This window comes from Pararge aegeria, chromosome 24 (assembly GCF_905163445.1).
Source record: "Pararge aegeria chromosome 24, ilParAegt1.1, whole genome shotgun sequence".
NCBI classification, from domain to species: Eukaryota; Metazoa; Arthropoda; class Insecta; order Lepidoptera; family Nymphalidae; genus Pararge; species Pararge aegeria.
In genome coordinates this window covers 2,352,381-2,373,431 of record NC_053203.1, presented here as the reverse complement: position 1 = coordinate 2,373,431, position 21,051 = coordinate 2,352,381, and the positions used below count along the sequence as shown (strand labels likewise).

At 37.7% G+C, this 21,051-nt stretch overlaps 1 protein-coding gene across 2 annotated transcripts in view; it reads right to left on the bottom strand.

The window, feature by feature from the left end:
* LOC120634605 overlaps window positions 1-20,605 on the bottom strand; it is a 111,951-nt gene extending 91,346 nt beyond the window's left edge. For both annotated transcript variants that reach the window (XM_039905334.1, XM_039905333.1), the window contains exons 1-2: window positions 20,441-20,605; window positions 9,195-9,333 (exon numbers count right to left, since the gene is read on the bottom strand). In XM_039905334.1, the coding sequence (XP_039761268.1) occupies window positions 9,195-9,251 (57 nt within the window). In that variant the 5' untranslated portion in view covers window positions 9,252-9,333; window positions 20,441-20,605. The remainder of the gene's footprint in view (window positions 1-9,194; window positions 9,334-20,440) is intronic.
* Window positions 20,606-21,051: the final 446 nt, after the last annotated feature.

Genomic DNA, 21,051 nt, shown 5'->3' with positions numbered 1-21,051 from the left:
ATCTGACCTAAAACGTCCGCATTATGCAACTTCCCCCTAATTATTTTAAACATATACAATATAAGTGTTAGTTCCCTCCTAACTTTTAGCTCGTTATACCCTACCATACCCAGAACAAATAGTGTTGGGTACATTAAGGGATAGTATGGGTATACCCCATAAAGCCTCATTTACAGGTACCTAACGAATTTATTTTGCACTCGCTCCAACATAAGGCTATATTTAACCTCATGTGGAGCCCAAATGACTGAGTTACTTTCCAATTGGCTCCTAACCAGAGCATTGTACAATGCTATCACCGCTTTTATGTTATTGAATCCCCTAACTGTACGAAGTAGGAATCCTAAATTTTTGAAAGCTTTCTTACAGCATTTTATAATATGATTTCCAAAAGTAAGCTCCGAGTTCAAACCAACCCCCAAGTCCCTCACCTCTGAAACTCTTGTCATTGACACCCCATCAATGTTGTTATCATACCGGATGGGTGACCGTTTCTTAGAGAATGTGATTGTAGCACATTTTGAAGTGTTAAATTGTAAGTGATTGTCCTTGCTCCATTTGACTACTCTATCAATGTCTTGCTGCATCCTCGTACAGTCATTCCCGTCATCCACAGTCCGAGAGAGCTTGAGGTCGTCCGCGAAAAGCCAACACTTACAATCCTGGATCACCTGTGGCAGGTCGTTTATCATTAATATAAACTATAAACATGCACAATATAAACATGTAAATGTATTATTGTATATAAGCTGTCCACGCGGACGCATCGCTCACTCAAGTAGGAGAGAGACAGATGTCGAACGCGGAGGCCGACTGTGCCTCTTTGTCGCTCGTTCCGCGCTCTCGCTTGCACTTCAAGCCTTGAATGGAACGCCTCAGAGCGAGGTAACGCCGCATACGTCATGTTTTTTCGTGCGTGCAGCCGGCTCCATCGAATTATAAGACGTTGTCACGTCAAAACGGTTCATACTCTTAACAATTATTCATTGTAAAGTCAACATCTCCTGAGGATGCTCCGGTTTCGGAGCGAAACTCGCGCAGAGGGGTACATTGCCGAAGATCTGTTTGGTGTGGAGTATAAGGATTGAAGAAATTATAAATTACACCATACAGATTCTCCTGTTGTTCGCGGAGTATAGCAAATCAAGCTTAATTTTCATAATACTCTTAAAAAATTTACTATCCTTAACCTGTGATAGAAGGTAGTTACGAATAAAACTTAACCAAGTAAATTTGACCTATATGAGACCTTTTTGAGGGCATACTGAAAATCACAAATATCACAGACGAGATAATATTCAACGAAATACTAAAATGAAATTTCATAGTCATTCATTCGTTTGAAAGAAATATTTCCACATTTTACAGAATTGTTGAAAAGTTCAAAATCACAGTCCGTTAAAAGCGCATAGTTACTAAAAGAACGTGCTTATATCTTTCACAAATTCAGAATAGACTTTGTCGTGTAGCTCTGAATTATTGTGTTATATATTATAGTGCATTATAGAAATGTGCTTTAAACATAATATTTCACCATTGACCTACAATCACAATACTGAAAAAGGGTAAGTATTTTAACATTGTAGATAATGCTCTCAATCGGGGCTTTGACTGCTCAGAATTAAAAACATACAGAATCCTCATTCGTTATTGCATACGAACACGTCTCAGTGCATTCAATAGCGGCACGCCACAGTCAGAATTCAAATAGAAACTTCTTTTCTTGTATGTATTGAATATCTGATGCTTCGTAAATATTCAAATTGTTCCGGTGTGCTTATACAATATGGCAGTAAAATTGATGATTGCGATAGCCAAGTCAAACTTATTTAAGTTTTTAGAATGTTGTAACTGCAAGAAAGACACTATTACGGTTTCAATGCTTCCAAAAAGAGGTAGATAGTGACAAAAATTAACCGATTTACAATATATTCACTATCAAAGTGGAGATTTTTGAGCAGTTCACAGCCGCGGAATGTTGCTAGCTCACAAACTTTTCCCATTTCCCTAATTTTACGGTAAACGTTTAGAACATTAGATGTAAAATAATTACTGTCAACTGCTAAATGAGTGAATTGTCTAACCGCCTGTTCGAGAAACACTACTAAAGTGGAGTGGTTTTTGATGCTTCAATATTGGCCGCGTACACGGATTCTGTATGTTATTAATTCTGTGTTTGACTGTTAAGGTTTTTTTTGAATAGTAAGGAACTTTGTTTTAGGAATTATCAGTTAGTAGAATGCACATGCAAGTAACTAGAATGCATGATTTGTAATATTTTATGAGTTAAATACCGTAATATATTATCTACAGAGATCACTAACCCGTCTGCCCAGCGTGGTTATTATTGACAAACTCTTTTCGTTGGACCTTTAGTCCAGCAGTGGATTGTTATAAGCTTTGATGATGATGATAAGATATTAAACACGAACTAATTCCTGTTACAAAAGAGTGACGAAAATTGCCAAACGCTTGTCTTGTCTGGTGGGAGTTTTTTTTTAGTTGTTGGGTTGAGTTTTGAATCATATGAGTATACTCTTTTGGGTATTACACGAGAAAACCTAAATGTTTCAAAATTCGAATTGTAAATTCAGCACTTTTGAAACGTCAAGTCTGCCTGTTTGTAGTGACTCTACCACCAGTTCGGAAGGCGGATTCCACCGAGAAGAAGCCGGCAAGAAACTCAGCAGTTGCTCTTTTCCAACATCAACAATTTACAAGCGTATTAAATCTATAGATATATCTATATATATAAAAGAAAGTTGTTAGTTACACCATTTATAACTCAAGAACGGCTGGACCAAATTTTATGATATTTGATTTTTTGGATTCTTCTTAGACCGGAATGGGATAATAAGTATTAAAATATAACGTTAAAAAAAATATATATCCGCAGTACGAAGTTCGCCGGGACAGCTAGTATTCAATAAATACGAAAAACCAATGCTTTGAACTCTTGCCTTTGATTGAGCAGTACACAGCGGGCGAAAAAAGCGAGCACGCCGCTTGAAATTGAGCATTGGCCTTTGAAAGTGAGTGGAAATCAGTCACGCTGCATTCAATAGCGGCACGCCATAGTGAGAATTCAAATAGAAACTTCTTTTGTTGTATGTATTGAATATCTGATGCTTTGTAAATATTCAAATTTTTCTGTTGTGCTTATACAATATGGCAGTAAAATTGATGATTGCGAGAGCCAAGTCAGACTTATTCAAGTTTTCAGAATATTCTAAAAGTCAGAAATAAACTATTACGGTTTCAATGCTTCAAAAGGAGGTAGATAGTGACAAAAATTAACCAAATATAATTACGTTCACAATAAATGCCGTGATTTCTGAGCAGTACACAGCGGGCGAATAACGCTAACTAAAAATTGAGCATTGGCCAATGAAATGAGTGGAAATCAGTTACGCTGCACGCCACAGCCAGAATTCAAATAAAAACTTCTTTTGTTTTATGTATAGAATATCTAATGCTTTTGTAAAAAAAAAAGTTATCCTTGCATGCTCATCAAATACGCAGAAACTTATTGAAGTTTTTAGAATATTATAGAACTCTTTCTAACTGGAAATGACGCCATACTTACAACTTCGATGCATCAATAAATAGCGAAACTGTGATAAGAAGAAACAGATCGTCTCAAGAATTCAACGCTGCGAGCTTTGTGCAGTACACACCGAGCGAATAAAGCAACACTGCTGCTTGAAATTGAGTATTGGCTTTCAAATTGAGTGGAAATCAGACACGCTGCATTCAATTACGACACGCTTTCAATCAAAGGCAAGAGTTCAAAAACAGCCTTTTTGTCTTATTTATTGAATATTTGATACGTTTGTTAAATAATTAGGTTTTCTCGTGTACTCATATAAATTTCAAGAAATGTTGATGATTTGAGAGCCATGTTATATTTTTTTATTCCCTTACAAGTTAGGGGACTGAAATCTCTCTGGTAAGGGTGAATGCAGTCAAGCAGTTGCAGTCTAAGATGGTAGCGGGTTAACCTAAGATGGTAGCGGTTATGGCAGTTATATTAGTTCGGAGAAAAAGTTTCTTTAAGAAAATTCAAAACATTTTTTAACATAGTTTATTTACTAAATGTAAATACCATTATGTAGTATGGTGTATATACTACAGTATGTAGATACCATTTTGTTCGATAACTTTTTTCCATCTTGTAGGTAGGGACATAATCCCATTGTTATAAAAATTTTGGGGCTTCTGATCAAAAAAACCGCGACAAGTAGTTTTGGTAGTCCTCTCGTGATGTTAACCTGACACTGCCTAAAGAATTCTGAAGAGACCGAAACAGGTGGAAATCTGAAGGTGCAAGGTCAGGACTATACGGCGGATGCATTAACACCTCCCAGCCAAACTCTCTTAATTTTTGCTGAGTGTAATATAAAGATGTTTGAGGTCTAGCGTTATCACGATGAAAAACCACACCCCTTTTGTTGATTAATTCCGGCTGCTTTCTCTCAACTTCTTGCTTTAATCTAATCAGTTGTTCGCAGTAGAGTTAAGAATGGATGGTCCTGCCTGGTCGTAACAGCTCCAATCCGTAATAGGGCGACCAGAGCGAGGTGCATCTTTGACATCAAAATTTCCAGATTGAAAACGCTTAAACCTCTCTTCTTTAGGCGCTGTCAGGTTAATATCACGAGAGGGCTACCAAAACTACTTGTCGCGGTACTCTACTTGACCTACAAGATGGCAAAAAGTTATCGAACAAAATGGTATGGCACCCGATATTTTTGAATAAGTTTTTACGTGTTCGAAGTTCGAAGTTGAAGTGGGATTCCCTACTTTTGTTAATACCTACAGTAGTCCAATCACTAAACTTGAAGTTTTTACTAAAATCCATGAATTTAAATTTGAATATATTATTGAATTCGTTTTCTATTGTTCTGGAAAGCGTACCATAAAGGTTGTCAGGATGACAGTTGTCAAAGGATAGGACACGGATTTTGGCAGATATTTCACCTTTGAAACGCGTCAATTTGCTTTTACGAGTAGTTATCTGGCAGCACTTTACGACTTGTTTTATTTTATTTGTATTGTCCAAAACAGTAATTAGTTGGCCGTAATGATCTGACCTTAAGTTGTTCAATATTGATTTATCTATGATACCGCAGTTGGAAAATATATTATCTAAATAAGTTGCTTTTTGTCTTTATTCTAGTAGGTTCCCTAAAAACATGATTGAAATTGAAGCATTTAAATAAGTTAACCAACCTTATATCTACTTAAATATCAACATACTATATATATATTTTTTGTAGACATACACAAGGGGGGACGGTATACACACACTATATTAAACCGCTCCAGCTCCACACAAGATAATTCCACAGTGCGTTCAACAGAAAGACTTACTATGTCGTTTCGTTCTTCACAGTTAAAATTTTTGCGCACAAAAATTAAGGATCCACCATAACTCCATTTTGTCAAAACACACTTGACAAAATAGAGATATTTATATTTACTGCCAATTGCGATTTAGTTAGCCAGTGCTCTGTAATACACAAAATGTGTAAATTTTGCTTTTAAACAAACTGTTCTATTTCCCATTCATTAGAATGAGTCAGGGAGGTCGACAAAATGCTTCCATTTATTTAAGTCTATAGAATATTCTAGAACTCTTCCTAACTGCAAATGTGACTATCAATTCAACCAAGATTCAATGCGTCGAAAAGAGCGAAACTGTGACAAGAATCAACAGATTACAGATTCGCAATCAACGCTTTGAGCAGTACACGTCGGGCGAACAAAGCACCGCCGCTTGAAACTCAACTGCGGTTTTTCATAGTGAGTCAAAGTGGGATATCAGACGTGCAATCGTCATATAATAAAATAGCGACACGCTTTCAGTCAGAGTTCAAACACAGCCAATTATCTATGTATATGACGGCCGATTGGCGCAAATTGGAAAATGTTTGTGCGATGAGCATGAATGTTTTTCAGTGTCTGGGTGTTTATATGTATATTCTAAGTATTTATGTATATTATTTATAAAAATTCATCAGTCATCTTAGTACCCATAACACTTACGTACTTTGGGGCTAGATGGTAGTATATTTATTATTATTATTATATAAAAGGCAAAGGTGACTGACTGACTGTTCCATCAACAACGTACAACTTGACGGATCAGGCCCTTGCCTCTTGGCGCAGTGGTAAGCAATGTGTTTTTTTTTATTCCGCTACAAGTTATCCCTTGACTGCAATCTCACCTGGTGGCAAGTGATGATGTCTAAGATGGTAGCGGGCTAACCTGTTAGGGAGTATGGTAGTCATACTCCTAATCGGTTTCCACACGCCATCGCACCGGGACGCTAAATCGCTTAGCGGCAAGTCTGTGTCGGTAGGGTAGTAACTAGTCCTGGGAAGAGTACAACGGGTTCCCCGGACGTCCAATAAATCCAACGAGAGGGACATGCCGTGGTGGTTTTTAGTTCGGGTAAACGAGTCCCACATAACCTCTGTCCTGCCCAAAAGGACAGAGGTAGCCATAAAGCTTTTCCACCACGACAAGAAAAAAAAAAAAAAAAAAAAAGGGTGGTAACTAGTCACGGCCAAAGTCTCCCACCAGACAAAAGGTTGCCTTTGGCCGTGCCAAGGTGATATTGCAGTCGAGAGTTTGAAGTGTACTAAGAAAACCCAGGTACTGTCTCGTTCTTTGACTACATTATATTATTATCAGGTTTGTGGATAGATTCGCGTAATATCGGAAAAATTTATAGTTTTTTGTCTAGATATTCTAATTTATATTCTAAGTAAAACCGGCGTTTGTGTTATTGTCTTATTTATTATAATTATATCCCCGAATTATATCCCATGACAAAGGATAAAATTTACACGTGAATTATATCCCTTGTCAGGGTATACAATCGGGGGATATAATTTTTATCTCCTGTCTGTGCTAGCCGTGCTGTCCATGATAGCCGTGCTGTGCTTGGAATCGCCATTGATGTGGTTTCCGAATCTTCCGTGAGTATACTCACACTACAATTGCGACGTCAAACTTGATAACTAGTCAAAATATTTACGCATGAAAAATAACACTTTTAATAAAAGCGCCATAGCAGTTATGTGTTCATGACACATATTGCGTTGCTTGAATTGAAACAGTATTTAATTTAATTTTCGTACGTCGCTCCATACAATAGCGGTTGGGTGAAACAATGACACTTTTAACAATAGCGACTTACATGAGATCGCGTCTTTGTTCCTCGGAGCTTTTTTAACACTGTCCGTCCGTTATCATCATTTTACAGACTAGTGCGAAGGCTAGGAAGTTCAAACACTAAGCTAGTTATGCCCGTTTTCACTATAGATGAACAAGGAAACGTAAGGCTTAGTAAAATAAATAAATATACTACGACAATATACCCATCGCCATCTAGCCCCAAAGTAAGCGTGCTTGTGTTATGGATACAAAGGTAGCTGATGAATATTTATGAATATAATACACATAAATACAGATAAACTTGACTTAACAATTATGGAAAGTCAACATCTCCTGAGAATGCTTCGGTTTCGAAGCGAATCGTGCGTAGAGGGTACATTGCCGAAGATCTGTTTGGTGTGGAGTATAAGGATTGAAGAAATTATAAATTACACCATACAGATTCTCCTGCTGTTCGCGAAGTATAGCAAATTAAGCCTAATTTTCATAATATATTATGGATTTCCGCAAAGTAACGCCTGCTTCTATCCAATATCCAATAGATAAACACCCACTGAAAAACATTCATGTTCATAGCACAAACATTTTTACCAGTAGTGGGAATCGAAACCACGGCCTTTGTCACGGCCACGCAGAAAACAGGGTCGCTGCCCACTGCGCCAACCGGCTGTCTAAAAGATATTCCTTGGCATACATTTACCTATCACCAATTCTAACTGACTCTTAACCCTATTCCTCAAGTATTTCCCGAGGGCAAATTGAAAATTGTTTACGAGCTAAGCCGCGGGCAGACAGCTTTGAAATTTGGTATGCATGCTTAGAAAAATAAATAAATAATAAATAAATAAATATACTACGACAACACACACATCGCCATCTAGCCCCAAAGTAAGCGTAGCTTGTGTTATGGGTACTAAGATGACTGATGAATGTTTTTATGAATAATATACATAAATACTTATAATATACATATAAACAGCCAGACACTGAAAAACACTTATGTTCATCACACAAACATTTTTCCAGTTGTGGGAATCGAACCCACGGCCTTGGACTCAGAAAGCAGGGTCGCTGCCCACTGCGCCAGTCGGCCGTCAAAGGGAAAAAAGGAAAAAAGGACATGTACTTTCTAAACCGACCTCTCAAATAGTCCCCGTGGTAGGATTAAAAATTGTTAACGAGCGAAGCTTTAGACCCACGCAGACGAAGTCGCGGGCAGAAGCTAATATTTTTATAATTCATTAATATAATATTATATTATAGGCCGATTGGCGCAGTGGGCAGCGACCCTGCTTTCTGAGTCCAAGGTCGTGGGTTCGATTCCCACAACTGGAAAATTTTTGTGTGATGAACATGAATGTTTTTCAGTGTCTGGGTGTTTATATGTATATTCTAAGTATTTATGTATATTATTTATAAAAATTCATCAGTCATCTTAGTACCCATAACACTTACTTACGTACTTTGGGGCTAGATGGTAGTATATTTATTATTATTATTGTATAAAAGGCAAAGATGACTGACTGACTGTTCCATCAACGTACATTATAAGTATTTATGTATAATTTTCCTTAAAATATTCCAACAGTCATCATAGTACCCATAACACAAGCTACGCTTATTTTGGGGCTAGATGGCGATGTGTGGATTGTCGTAGTATATTTATTTCTTTACAAAAGAAAGAAAAAACGTGTCATTCAGGAAAAAAGCTAAATGTATCTTGTATTCAGCTGCACATTATGGATAAAATCACTAATTCAGTGAACACGGGTATTATGACCGATTTCACGTAACCTAAATCGCCTTAATCGAATGCCCAAAATTTTAGGCGATGCCTATAGAAAAAAAGCGTTTCTTGGTGAGAAGCTTTTTCTAGGCTCTTAGGTGATTGGTGAACGTTTGATGTATCCCTAGGAAGATCCTTAGATTAGGCGTTACTTATATGGGAATTTGCCTTGTTCGTAAGTGAATACGGGCATAAGTTACATAAAGCTGCATGTCCACTGACCTTATCCACAGGCATGGAAGGGCACGCGCGGCACAGGTTCCAGAATGAGCCGATCATCTGGTGGCAGCCTTGCGGCTCGGTGCGGCTCGGTGCGGTGCGGCTGACTTCACGCCCTCCCCGGCTGGGGCATGTGATGCTGCTGTGGACCAAAAAGATCATCACCTATTTCATCATCTTCACCATTGAAAGAATAACCAACACTCATCATCTTCACCATTGAAAGAATAACCAACACTCATCATCTTCATCATTGTCACAATGCCACGTGCGTCAACAGCGAGTTTGACATGACATGAAATGGCTTCGCTCATGTGCCCTAATATGACTTATATTAGGGACTTATATTCCCTATTTAAATAGTCTTACTGTCTTATTTATTGTAATTTTATCCCCTGATTATGCCCCATGATAAAAGGATAAAATTTACTTGTCCACCTGCCATAGTATGGCAACAGGATTTATAAGAATTTTACCCTCGTTTCTAACACGCATATAATGTGGTGTTTGGATGTTATTTCAACACTAGCGCCAATGCTCGAAGAGTTGATAAAACCTTGGAAGAAAATCTGTCCTTTGCTCGGGAGATAAAAAGTCTGCTGTCCATGATAGCCGTGCTGTGCTTGGAAGCGTACGTTCTCGAACTTCTTTCATGAGGCAAGCACTATTCTTTTTTTATACCACTACAAGTTCGCCCTGGACTGCAATCTGTGGTATGTGATGATACAGTCTTAGATGGAATGCTAGATTTTACAGTTCATTTATTGAAGATACATACCAATCTCAAGAAAAGTCCTATTATAGTATAAAGGACTACGTAAACGATAAAAAAGCTTGGGTGTAAATTATTGCTCTAACCAGGTTGCTCTTCTAATAATTTAAAATGACATTGTAAGATGGTGATAACAAAAAAAAAAAACACCCGGCTAAGTTTGTTGTGGGCTTCTTCTTAGACCGGGACGCATTTGGAACCCTCGTAGGTTTAGTTTTAAGTTTACGAATGTGGTTATCGCCATCATCTCACTACCGTGTAATTCTTATGTACGCATCAAAAGTGCCACCTATGGGCCTACTTGAATAAAGATATTTTTGACTTCGACTTTGACTTTGACTTTGACTCACTTAGAATATAAATAAAAATACAGTAGGCGTAATAAATTAATCATATCATCATATCAAACCATTACCGGCCCACTACGAGTCTCCTCCCATAATGAGAAGGGGTTAAGGCCGTAGTCCACCACACTGACCTAGTACGGATTGGTGGACATCACACATGGATGGATGAACATGAATCATATATCATTAGATAAATACGATATTTTAGCGATTCTTTGCTACAGTCATCATGCGTGTGTCATTTAGTGGGAAACTCCTCAAAGATCCCACCTTGCCCTTTGCGGCGCAGAATATGACGTGCTGACTAAACCCCACGCTGTTCTTACCATCTAGCGCCTTATAACGGTGTTTGTCTGTCTATTACCAAACATAAAAAAATATGGGTGCAATAAAGTATTCCAAATAAATAAGATAAAATTCGGGCGATAATCTGGTGTTGATAGAATTAATCGGAAATGATTACGTAGGTACCCTTTTCGCTGGGATATTATTTTGATGCTACCACACTCGACCCTCGTGTAGCTTCCAAAAAATAAAAAAAATAAACGTGAAAATACCCGCCTCAAAGAGAAATGCGAGTACGTGCTAGATCTCATATAAAATGGAAATGTTTCACGAATTTCGCGAGTGTCTGTTTTTCAGACCGTTGAAAATGACGAGTTCATAAACCTTTTTTTGTATATTAGATTCTTACTAATCTCTTCAAATGAACTAATTATTCTAATTAAATAAATAAATAAATAAATATACTACGACAATACACACATCGCTATCTAGCCCCAAAGTAAGCGTAGCTTGTGTTATGGTTACTAAGATAGCTGATGAATATTTTTCTATGAATATAATACACATAAATACTTACAATATACAGATAAACACCCAGACACTGAAAAACATCCATGTTCATCACACAAACATTTTCCAGTTGTGGGAATCGAACCCACGTTGGACTCAGAAAGCAGGGTTGCTACCCACTGCGTCACTCGGCCGTCTCAATTAAGAATAAAAAGAAGAATAAAAGATTATACATTTTTTTTTCTACTTGATAAACTTGCGTCAACTATCATGCCTGATGAAAAGCAATGATGCGGTCAAAGTTGGGGCGCGCTTGCCTAGAAAATGCCTATTCACTCTTACCTACAGATAGAACCAGAATACAAAAGGCGGCCTTATCGCTTTTTAGCGATCTTGCCTTAGCGTGATGATGTTTAGCTTACAGCCTTCCTCGATAAATGGGTAATCCAACACTGAAATAGTTTTTATACTTGGGCTAACAGTTCCTGAAATCATCGCGTTCAAGTAAACAAACAAATAAATTCTTCTATATAATCAAATTATAAGAAATCGGTGATAGCCCAGTGGTTAGGACTTCGAATTCACTATCGGGTGGGCGAGTTCGAATCCCAGCAAGCACCTCTAACTTTTCTAAGTAATGTACGTTTTAAGCAATTAAAATATCAACTGCTTCAACGGTTACGGAAAACATCGTGAGGAAACATGCATATCTGAGAGTTCTCCATAATGTCCTCAAAGGCGTGTGAGGTCCACCAATCCGCACTGGACCAGCGTGATGGCTTACGGCCTTAACCCCTTCTCATTGTGGGAGGAGACCCGTGCTCTGTAGTTGGGCGGTAATGGGTTCAAAGTCAAAGTCAAAGTCAAAAATATCTTTATTTAAGTAGGCCCATAAGTGGCACTTTTGATGCGCACTTGAGAATTACACGGTAGTGAGATGATGGCGATAACCACATTCGAAAACTTAAAACTAAAGCTACGAGGGTTCCAAACGCGTACTGGTCTAAGAAACAGCCCACAACACACTTAGCCGGGTGTTTTTTTTGTTATCACCATCTTAATGATGATGATTATAAGATATACTGTATATTGAACTGGGTCGTCGTTGTAACACGCAAGGAAAGTAACCGTATAGGTATATAAGGTAGACAGCTTTACACAAGTTAATTAAACATTACTCTGTTTGCTCGAAACAAACAAGTAATTTGATTTGGAATTGAATTTAGTTCCAAAGGGATTTAGTTTCAGATGATACTCAAGCTTCGACCAATGATTGAAATTATTGCTTTGCATTGACTGTGACCAAAAATTTGCTGCACAGTTTCCCTCACCAAAATCGGCTATTTTGCCTAGAAAGAAGTAGGCGTTACTTTGCGGAATTCCATGATATATTATGTAAATTAAGCTTAATTTGCTACATTCCGCGAAAAGCAGGAGAATCTGTATTTATAATTATTTCAATCTTTATACTACACACCGCACAGATCTTCGGTTATGTATCCTCTACGCACGTTTCGCTCAGCAACCGGAGCATCCTCAGGAGATGTTGACTTTACAATGAATGATTGTTTCAATTATTCATTGTGAGTATAAAGATTGAAGAAATTATTAATTACACCATACAGATTCTCCTGCTTTTAGCGGAGTATATCAAATGAAGCTTAATTTTCATAATAATCGGCCATTTTTTTTGTAATAATAACTGACGGACATGACTCGCCTGATTGTAGGTAGGCGAAGGTTTTCCACATACCATCAGGTGGGTCATTTGCTTGGTTCATCAATTATATATAAATAATTAAACGCGATGATCTCAGTAACTACTGGTCCGGTCAGCAATCAGGTTCCGCTGTTTCAGTTTTGGATAGCCCCTTTGAATGCTTTTATAGGCTATATATCATCAAGCTAAGACCAATAGCAGCATAGCACCAATGAAGAATTTAAAAAATCTGCTATTTCATCTAATTACAAAAAGACTTTCTCTGGTATAATAAATAAATAAATAAATAAATATACTACGACAATACACACATCGCCACCTAGCCCCAAAGTAAGCGAAGCTTGTGTTATGGGTACTAAGATGACTGATGAATATTTTTATGAATAATATACATAAATACTTAGAATATACATATAAACACCCAGACACTGAAAAACATTCATGATCATCACACAAACATTTTCCAGTTGTGGGAGTCGAACCCACGGCCTTGGACTCAGAAAGCAGGGTCGCTGCAAACTGCGCCAATCGGCTGTCAAATGGTAACGGTATGGCTACTGACAAAGACGTGGCAACAAGCGGTTTAGAGTTCCGGAGTTTGTTTTAATATGACCTTTATTCACAATATTATGAACTCATGTTCTAGGGGCACTAATACATCGATAAAGCAATTTATTAGCGTCTTAACCGGCTTAAGCTAGTTGCTGCGGCGTGCTGTAATTAATCACATTGAGTGTGTCACAGCTTTGTGATTATACTGTTTCGATTTAGTAGTCTGTTGTTGGTTCATGGTATAATCTAAACTAATACTAATATTATAAAGAGGATTTTTGCCTGTACCCAATAGGCTCCGAAAGTACTGGACCGATTTTAACCATCTCTTATATTTACGCAATAATTCATTTTCAAAAACATTGAAGATCCTTGAGAAAACTAAATAAATAAATAAATATGCAACGACAATACACACATCGCCATCTAAGCTAGCTAAGATAGCAGATGAATATTTTTTTTGTAAATATATTACTCATAAATACTTATAATGTACTAAATACATAAATACTTATAAGCACTGAAAAACATTCATGTTCATCACACAAACATTTTTCCATATTTCCAATATTATAAAGAGGAAAGATTTTTTTTGTCTGTACTGGACCGATTTTAACCATCTCTACGCCAAAAGAAAGGTAAACTATCACGAAGTAGCATAGGCCATAATTTTTTTTCAAAAACATTGAAGATCCTTAAGAAGACTAAATAAATAAATATACTACGACAATGCACACATCGCCATCTAGCCCCAAAGTAAGCGTAACTTGTGTTATGGGTACTAAGATGTCTGATGAATATTTTTATGAATAATATACATAAATACAGATAAACACACAGACACTGAAAAATATTCATGCTCATCACACAAACATTTTAACAGTTGCGGGAATCGAACCCACAGCCTTGGACTCAGAAAGCAGGGTTGCTGCCCACTGCGCCAAACTGTAATAATGAGAAACGTGCAAAGCGTAAGCATAAAACTTTATCGATTCCTATATTCTCTTAGCGTCCTCAAGGCAAACTACGAAATTGTTTTGTCTGTCTGCCTACTACGCATACGCGTATTTATGGTTCCGCTACGGGATAATCCTCTGTGATAAAGTACCAACGCCGGGGTAACCAAAAGTAGCAACAAAAGTCAAAGGTATATGAATGACCTTTGACTTTTGACGAAAGTTTTTAATATTAGAAGGGCTCTGTTTGCAGAATTTTCTTTGGTTTGGTCTAGTCTGGTGGGAGGCTTCGGCCGTGGCTATCGACCACCTTACTGACAAAAAAACGCCCCGCCAAGCGATTTAGCGTTCCGCTACGATTTCGCGTACAAGCGATTAGGGGTGTGGGTTTAACATACGTAACTTTCATAGCATCAGTGGGATCACCATTTGCAAAATTAAATTTTTACGTATTCTTTACTTCTGTAAACCCGTTGGTACCCATAAACTATAAATAAATAAATAACACCTCTAACAGGTTAGCCCGCTAACATTTTATGTACTACGCACTAGAGAGAGGGTTAACTTGGTGGGAAACAAAAAAAGTAGAGAATTTGCTGAATTTGCGCGGAGATTGGCTCGGTACGTTTACCCCAATTTGGGAATGAAGCCAAACGACTACAAATTGAACTCCCATTTAGAACAGAAAACAAATAACGTGTAGTTGTATGTAGTTGTAAAGTCAATGCGGATTTCTAACCGACTTGAAACACTGGGAAGTTTTTAAGTAATTTGTTATGCGGTGATAGTTTCATCGGCATCATTGTTTCACTGCCTCGTTCAGTGACAGCGTCTGGTTCTGTTTTCGTATTTTCTTATTTCAGGGGGTGGGTATTTAAGATACCTTTTCTAGCCTATTAAACGGGGAAAGTAGTGTATCTCTAAATAGAGCTGACAGAGGGTGCTACCGAGCCGCTCAGTTTGGGATTTATATTTTCAATAAATAAAACTCGGACTCGGACAAAAATTTAATTTTGCAAATGGTGATCCCACTGATGCTATGAAAGTTAGGTATGTTAAACCCACACCCCTAATCGCTTGTACGCGAAATCGTAGCGGAAGGCTAAATCGCTTGGCGGGGCGTTTTTTTGTCAGTAAGGTGGTCGATAGCCACGGCCGAAGCCTCCCACCAGACTAGACCAAACCAAAGAAAATTCTGCAAACAGAGCCCTTCTAATATTAAAATCTAGCGATCCGCGGTGAAACGCTGAAATCAAAATTATCAGGTCACGTCTATATTAACGTAATTTTGTACTGCTTGAACTTCGAAAATCGCGGCGTATATCAAGTCTAGTACCAGTCAGGCTCCCAAAATGCCAACCTCACCTGCCCGTGGTCCACCCTGCCATCTAACCGACGATGCTCTGGCAACCGACAAGTGGCGGTATAACCACTTTGAATGGACTAGACTGAATAAATGGCACAGACCGGTGTCGGGCAGCAGCGACGCCGGTGCGATCAGTCTAGCCCTGCGATGACAAACCCGCCTGCCCAGCGTGGTCATTATCGGGCAAATCTTTCCAGACAACAACCACACAACCCCTAGTCCTCGGCAGCTCCGCTAATCTTGGGTTTGGCAGCGGCTATGGTAACGGCGGGGCAAGGGGTGTCAAGAATCCCCAAAAAAGATTGCCCTGCCAAACTCGACTTGGCAATGTATAACGCACGCACGTTGAGGACCGATGAGAAGTTAATTGAGCTAGAAGAAGCAGTAAGCAAGTTACACTGTACTATGATAGGTTTATCTGCAGTTCGTCGAGAGGTGGAGGACACGATAATCCTAAAATCCAGCAACTTGTTCTACTACCAGAAGGGCGAACAGTCCCAAGGTGGTGTCGGATTCATGGTCCAAAAATCCCTTGTCAACAACATTGTTCGAGTCGAAAGCGTGTCGAGCAGGGTAGCGTACGTTAAAGTCAAAATAACCAAACGGTATTCCCTGAAGGTTATACAGGTCTACGCACACACAACGGCGCACTCCGACGAGGAAGTAGAGGCATTGTATGAGGATATTTCGAAAGCCATACATGCCTCGAAAACCTACTACAGTTTTGTGATGGGCGATTTCAACGCAAGTTTGGACAAGCGAAGCGGTGCAGAGCTGAGAGTGGGGCAATTTGGATATAGGCAACGGAACGAACGGGGCAAAATTGACCACATACAAACGCTGCGGTAAGTTTACGGGTTCTGAGCAAAAATACCTTTTGTATACACCTTTCCCATTTGCCTGCTTAATTTTGTTTTGTCTACAAAAAGAAAACTTCTAAAATATTCCTTTATCAGAAAATGTATGGGAAACAAACTTCATTGTATAGTTTCTGTCTGTTGGTCTGTACTATTTTGGTCAATCTTAGCTCGTTAGTTACTATTAATAAATTTGTTTATAATTTTGTAACTGTTTCTAAGTAATTAGATGTTGCAATACAATTTTTTGAGACAAACAAGTCCCAGTTTTTCCTAATAATATGGTCGCATATTAACTAAACTAAAAAAGAAACAATGAATTTAATCGAAATATTCAGAAATACTATTTTGTTTGACAGTGGAAGCCTGAAAGCTTAAAAATACCGCATTAAAACTTTTGATTCAATTCCGGATGCTGTCGTTTCGGCGCGACGGTTTCAGTTTATCTTTAGTTTTCAATTGATTTTAAAATACTGGTAGCAACAATAACGCCTAGAATTGTATTCCGGTTTTGTTTAAAACGCAGAGCATTTTTAGTACGAATTATTTTAGATTCATCATCATTTTAGGGTAAGTTTCTTTATAGGAGAGAGTGATATAGAAATGATCCGATGATCATATTTACCTACTGAATAATAGTACCTAGACTAATAGATCATATGTACCTAGTAACTAATCCAATTTTAAAATTTACTTTTCATCTTATTTTCATTTAAAATACATTATAAATTGTAAGAAAAAGAACGGACCAGTGCCATCTCTTCTCAGGCTGTTCTCTGTTGTGCCTTGTTACCTTTCTTACATAGTAATTTGAATGTATTTTAGTGGTAGTAGATAGAGCTCTTTCGGGTTAGTACTAACACCATGCTTATTTCTTCCGTTAAGCAGCATTATTGGAATGTTATTTATTATTTATTTATTATTATTATTATTTTATTTATTATTTATGTACCATAAATTGTGATTGTGAACATAAGATACATGAAGTGTACAAAGGAAAGCTTATCTCTATAAGAGATCTCTTCCAGCTACCCCAGGATGTGAGTAAGATGATTTAATTGTGGTATAGGTCAAATAAAGGTACAATATATTTCATAACTACTAAGTATATTTAATATATCTAAATAATAACAAAATTCTACATACTAATACAATAACATTCGAATATACTATATATACAAAATACATAAAAATAATATAATAAATATTTATCTTAATATATATAAATCTCCTGTCACGATGTTTGTCCGCGATGAACTCCTAAACTACTTAACCGATTTAAAATTAAATTGGCTCACCGTGAGCGGTCTGGTCCAACTAAAGAGATAGGATAGCTTAGATCTTTAATTATAGTCACAATTTTATTTTATTGCAAATTATTTGTCTATAATTAATTGGCAGTCACATGTTATATATATATACTACTATACTCATTTAAAGCTTAGCGATACTGAATACTTTAAAAACAAAATCAAACGCAGACGAAGTCGCGGGCAACAGCTAGTATAATATAAATATAAATATATATCTATAATAAGTAAACAGTGATAAATATACTATGACAACGATAGATAATGCTCCTTTACATTGTGTTTAAAAGAGTGCACCGATCGGCAGTGTCTAATATGTTCTGGTAGTAAGTTCCAAAGGTGTGTAGCGTGGACGGAGAAAGATTTCTGGAAGAAAATAGTATTATATGAAGGGACATCAAGAGGATTTTTTGACACGCAAGACCGCAAGGGTCTCGTAGGCGGAAGACATAGCTTTATACGCTCACACAAATATCCAGGAGAAGAAGAATTATATAGGATGTTGTAAAGGACAGTTAAAATATGCACATTCCGGCGAAAACGAATTGGCAGCCACTTTAATTGACGACGAAAATCAGAAACGTGATCGAATTTGCGCAATCCGAAGATAAAGCGAATGCACAAATTCTGAAGTCTTTCAAGTTTGTCAAGTAGCTCTTCAGTGGCATCCAAATAGCAGACGTCGGCGTAATCAAGTATTGGAAGCAATAAAGATTGGGCCAACATAATTTTGGTATGAAGCGGAAGAAAATTCTGCAGCCTCCTCAATGAGTGAACGACATAGTGCATACGTTTACTTACCTGGTTTATATGAGCTGACCAAGTTAAATTACTGTCAATTATAAGTCCTAGATTTTTTGAATGTTGTGTAATTACAGGCATATGAGGCTTAACACCTACGCCTCAGGTTGATGTACTCTCGGCGGAATTTCAGGTTAAAGCCTCGAGCACGAAGCCTTTGATCAATAACGTTGATAGGCTACCATCAGATGCATCAAAGCCTTTCGACTGACTCTGGCATGATAACTTTTTAACCCAGCCTTCTGTTTTCGGGATCCCAAATGCACATTAGATTACCTTAGTCGATGATCATTTTGAATTGCTCTAGGTCCTTGTCATCAGATCAAATGGTAACCAGTGCAGGTGTCCCTCAGGGTACAGTTTTCTCCAATTTTATTTTCCCTCTCCAGCTGAGTCTTAAACACGACGCTTTGATTACGTGCGAGGCTTTGATTACGTGCATTGACAAGGTATTATCGTTATCCTTGTAAGGTGATTGCAGGGTATGAACCAAAATTTATACAAAATTTGGTTTTTTTACTGCCAAAAGTAGTCCATTCTTCGTTTCTTCTTTTTTATATTCTAGTCCTTCTCCTATTTTACCAAATGTATTTATAGTTATTGACTGTCCGTGGTATAAATCTTGGGGAGAAGAAGAACATCATGCTGGAACTGCTTCTTTGGTTATATCAAGCTCAGATTCGATTCTTCACACAGTCTTGCTCCATTTTATGGGATGGCTCTGCCGAGTAATATGGATCACCGAGCTATAAGACTCAAGCTTGGTGGATCGGCGAGCTATAGCTGAACAATCTGCCACATGACAACCAAGACCTAATTAACTATTTGGTATAGGTCATTGCTTACCTTTTATGGAGCTAAGAGATAACCACAGGTTTTTAGGAAACTATTGTATTCGTTCAAAGTACGCATGCATTATTAAGCTTGCCTTTATCATTAACCATTCGATGCAAACGCCGCTAGGCGGTCATTTGTAACTTAATAATAAGAAATGTGCCTATAAAAATCAAGGAACGTTATCTGTTTAGATTCCGTTTAATATCATCATCCCCCAGAAATATCCTATCTCTCTCTATCCCACGCGGCTAAAAAAGGACAGATAGAAAACTAATCTGTCCCCCAGCTTCCATTAAAATATCTCCACGCTCCCATTATGATCAAGGAGCTGGGAAAAGGACGTATGACGTCACCAGAGTGTGATGTTAACGATCCATGACGTCACCCTGCAAGCCATATCGGTTAGTCTTGAGATAAACCGCAGCCGGCCATACATTGCTCTTGCCCAAATAGTATTAAAAAAATAAACTAAGAAGTCTTTACTTGGGTATTTTATTCGTGCTGGTTTTTAAAGTTATTTGCTAGGGTTTTGTATAAAAAAAAATGAACGTATACCATACTGTGAGAACTAAGGTCTACAAAGGGGCTGCCATACCGTTGGATAAATTGGTAAGTATTTTTTTTTACTTTAGCTGCTGATATATTTTTATATCTGTCCTATCACTGCAGAAATGATATATTTACTATTTGTTTGTACAATGCGGTATTTGTAAATTCAAGGGATACGACGCACTTGACATTTGCTTAGGGGTGGGTCGATCAGCTGATATCTATGACAAAAGTCGAATGCCCACATAAAACACCTTATTAACAGCGCTATATCATCCGATTCGGTCAATAATAAAAAACCTAATAAAAACCGGACTCAAAATGTTAAAACTCATTAAAATGGTGTCCGTAGTAAATAAAAAAAAGTATTATAAGATTAACACTTACGAAGTTAAAGTTCCCAGCAAACAATTGCACTTTGATCGCTAAAAAGCGTTTGCGACCGGCAATAAACACCAGATTTTGAGCACGGATAGTATTTTTTCGAATTAGTTATAGGATAAGGTGTTTTTACGTGTCGCGATGCGCGTAAAGATGTGTTTTCGCGCTCGGTACCGGTTCTTCGGGCGACTGCCGCAAACTCCATGAAAATCAATAGCCACCCCTCCCGCATGCGGAACTTGGCTCGCAACTTGACATCCCTCACCCGTTTCCTTATTATATAACTGTCGGAAAGAGACAAACATACAAGTCAAAGCTACGTTGACTACTTATCACAGACTTGCCAACCAGTTGGCTGCTGACATGACGACGGTTTCATAGTAATTTCCGACGCAATTGGTTGTTCATTTAATACACTAGACATATAAAAAATAAATATTTTTCAAATGTTGGGATAAAATAAAAAATACTTTATACATAATATGTAGACATTGCTCAGAAACTTCGTTTTATTTTATTACTTCATACTTATATTTCGTCCAAGTATATAAGAATATTAATAATGATAAATATAATAAATAATACAGCTATAGAACGTCGTCAGCCTTAACTCAGAT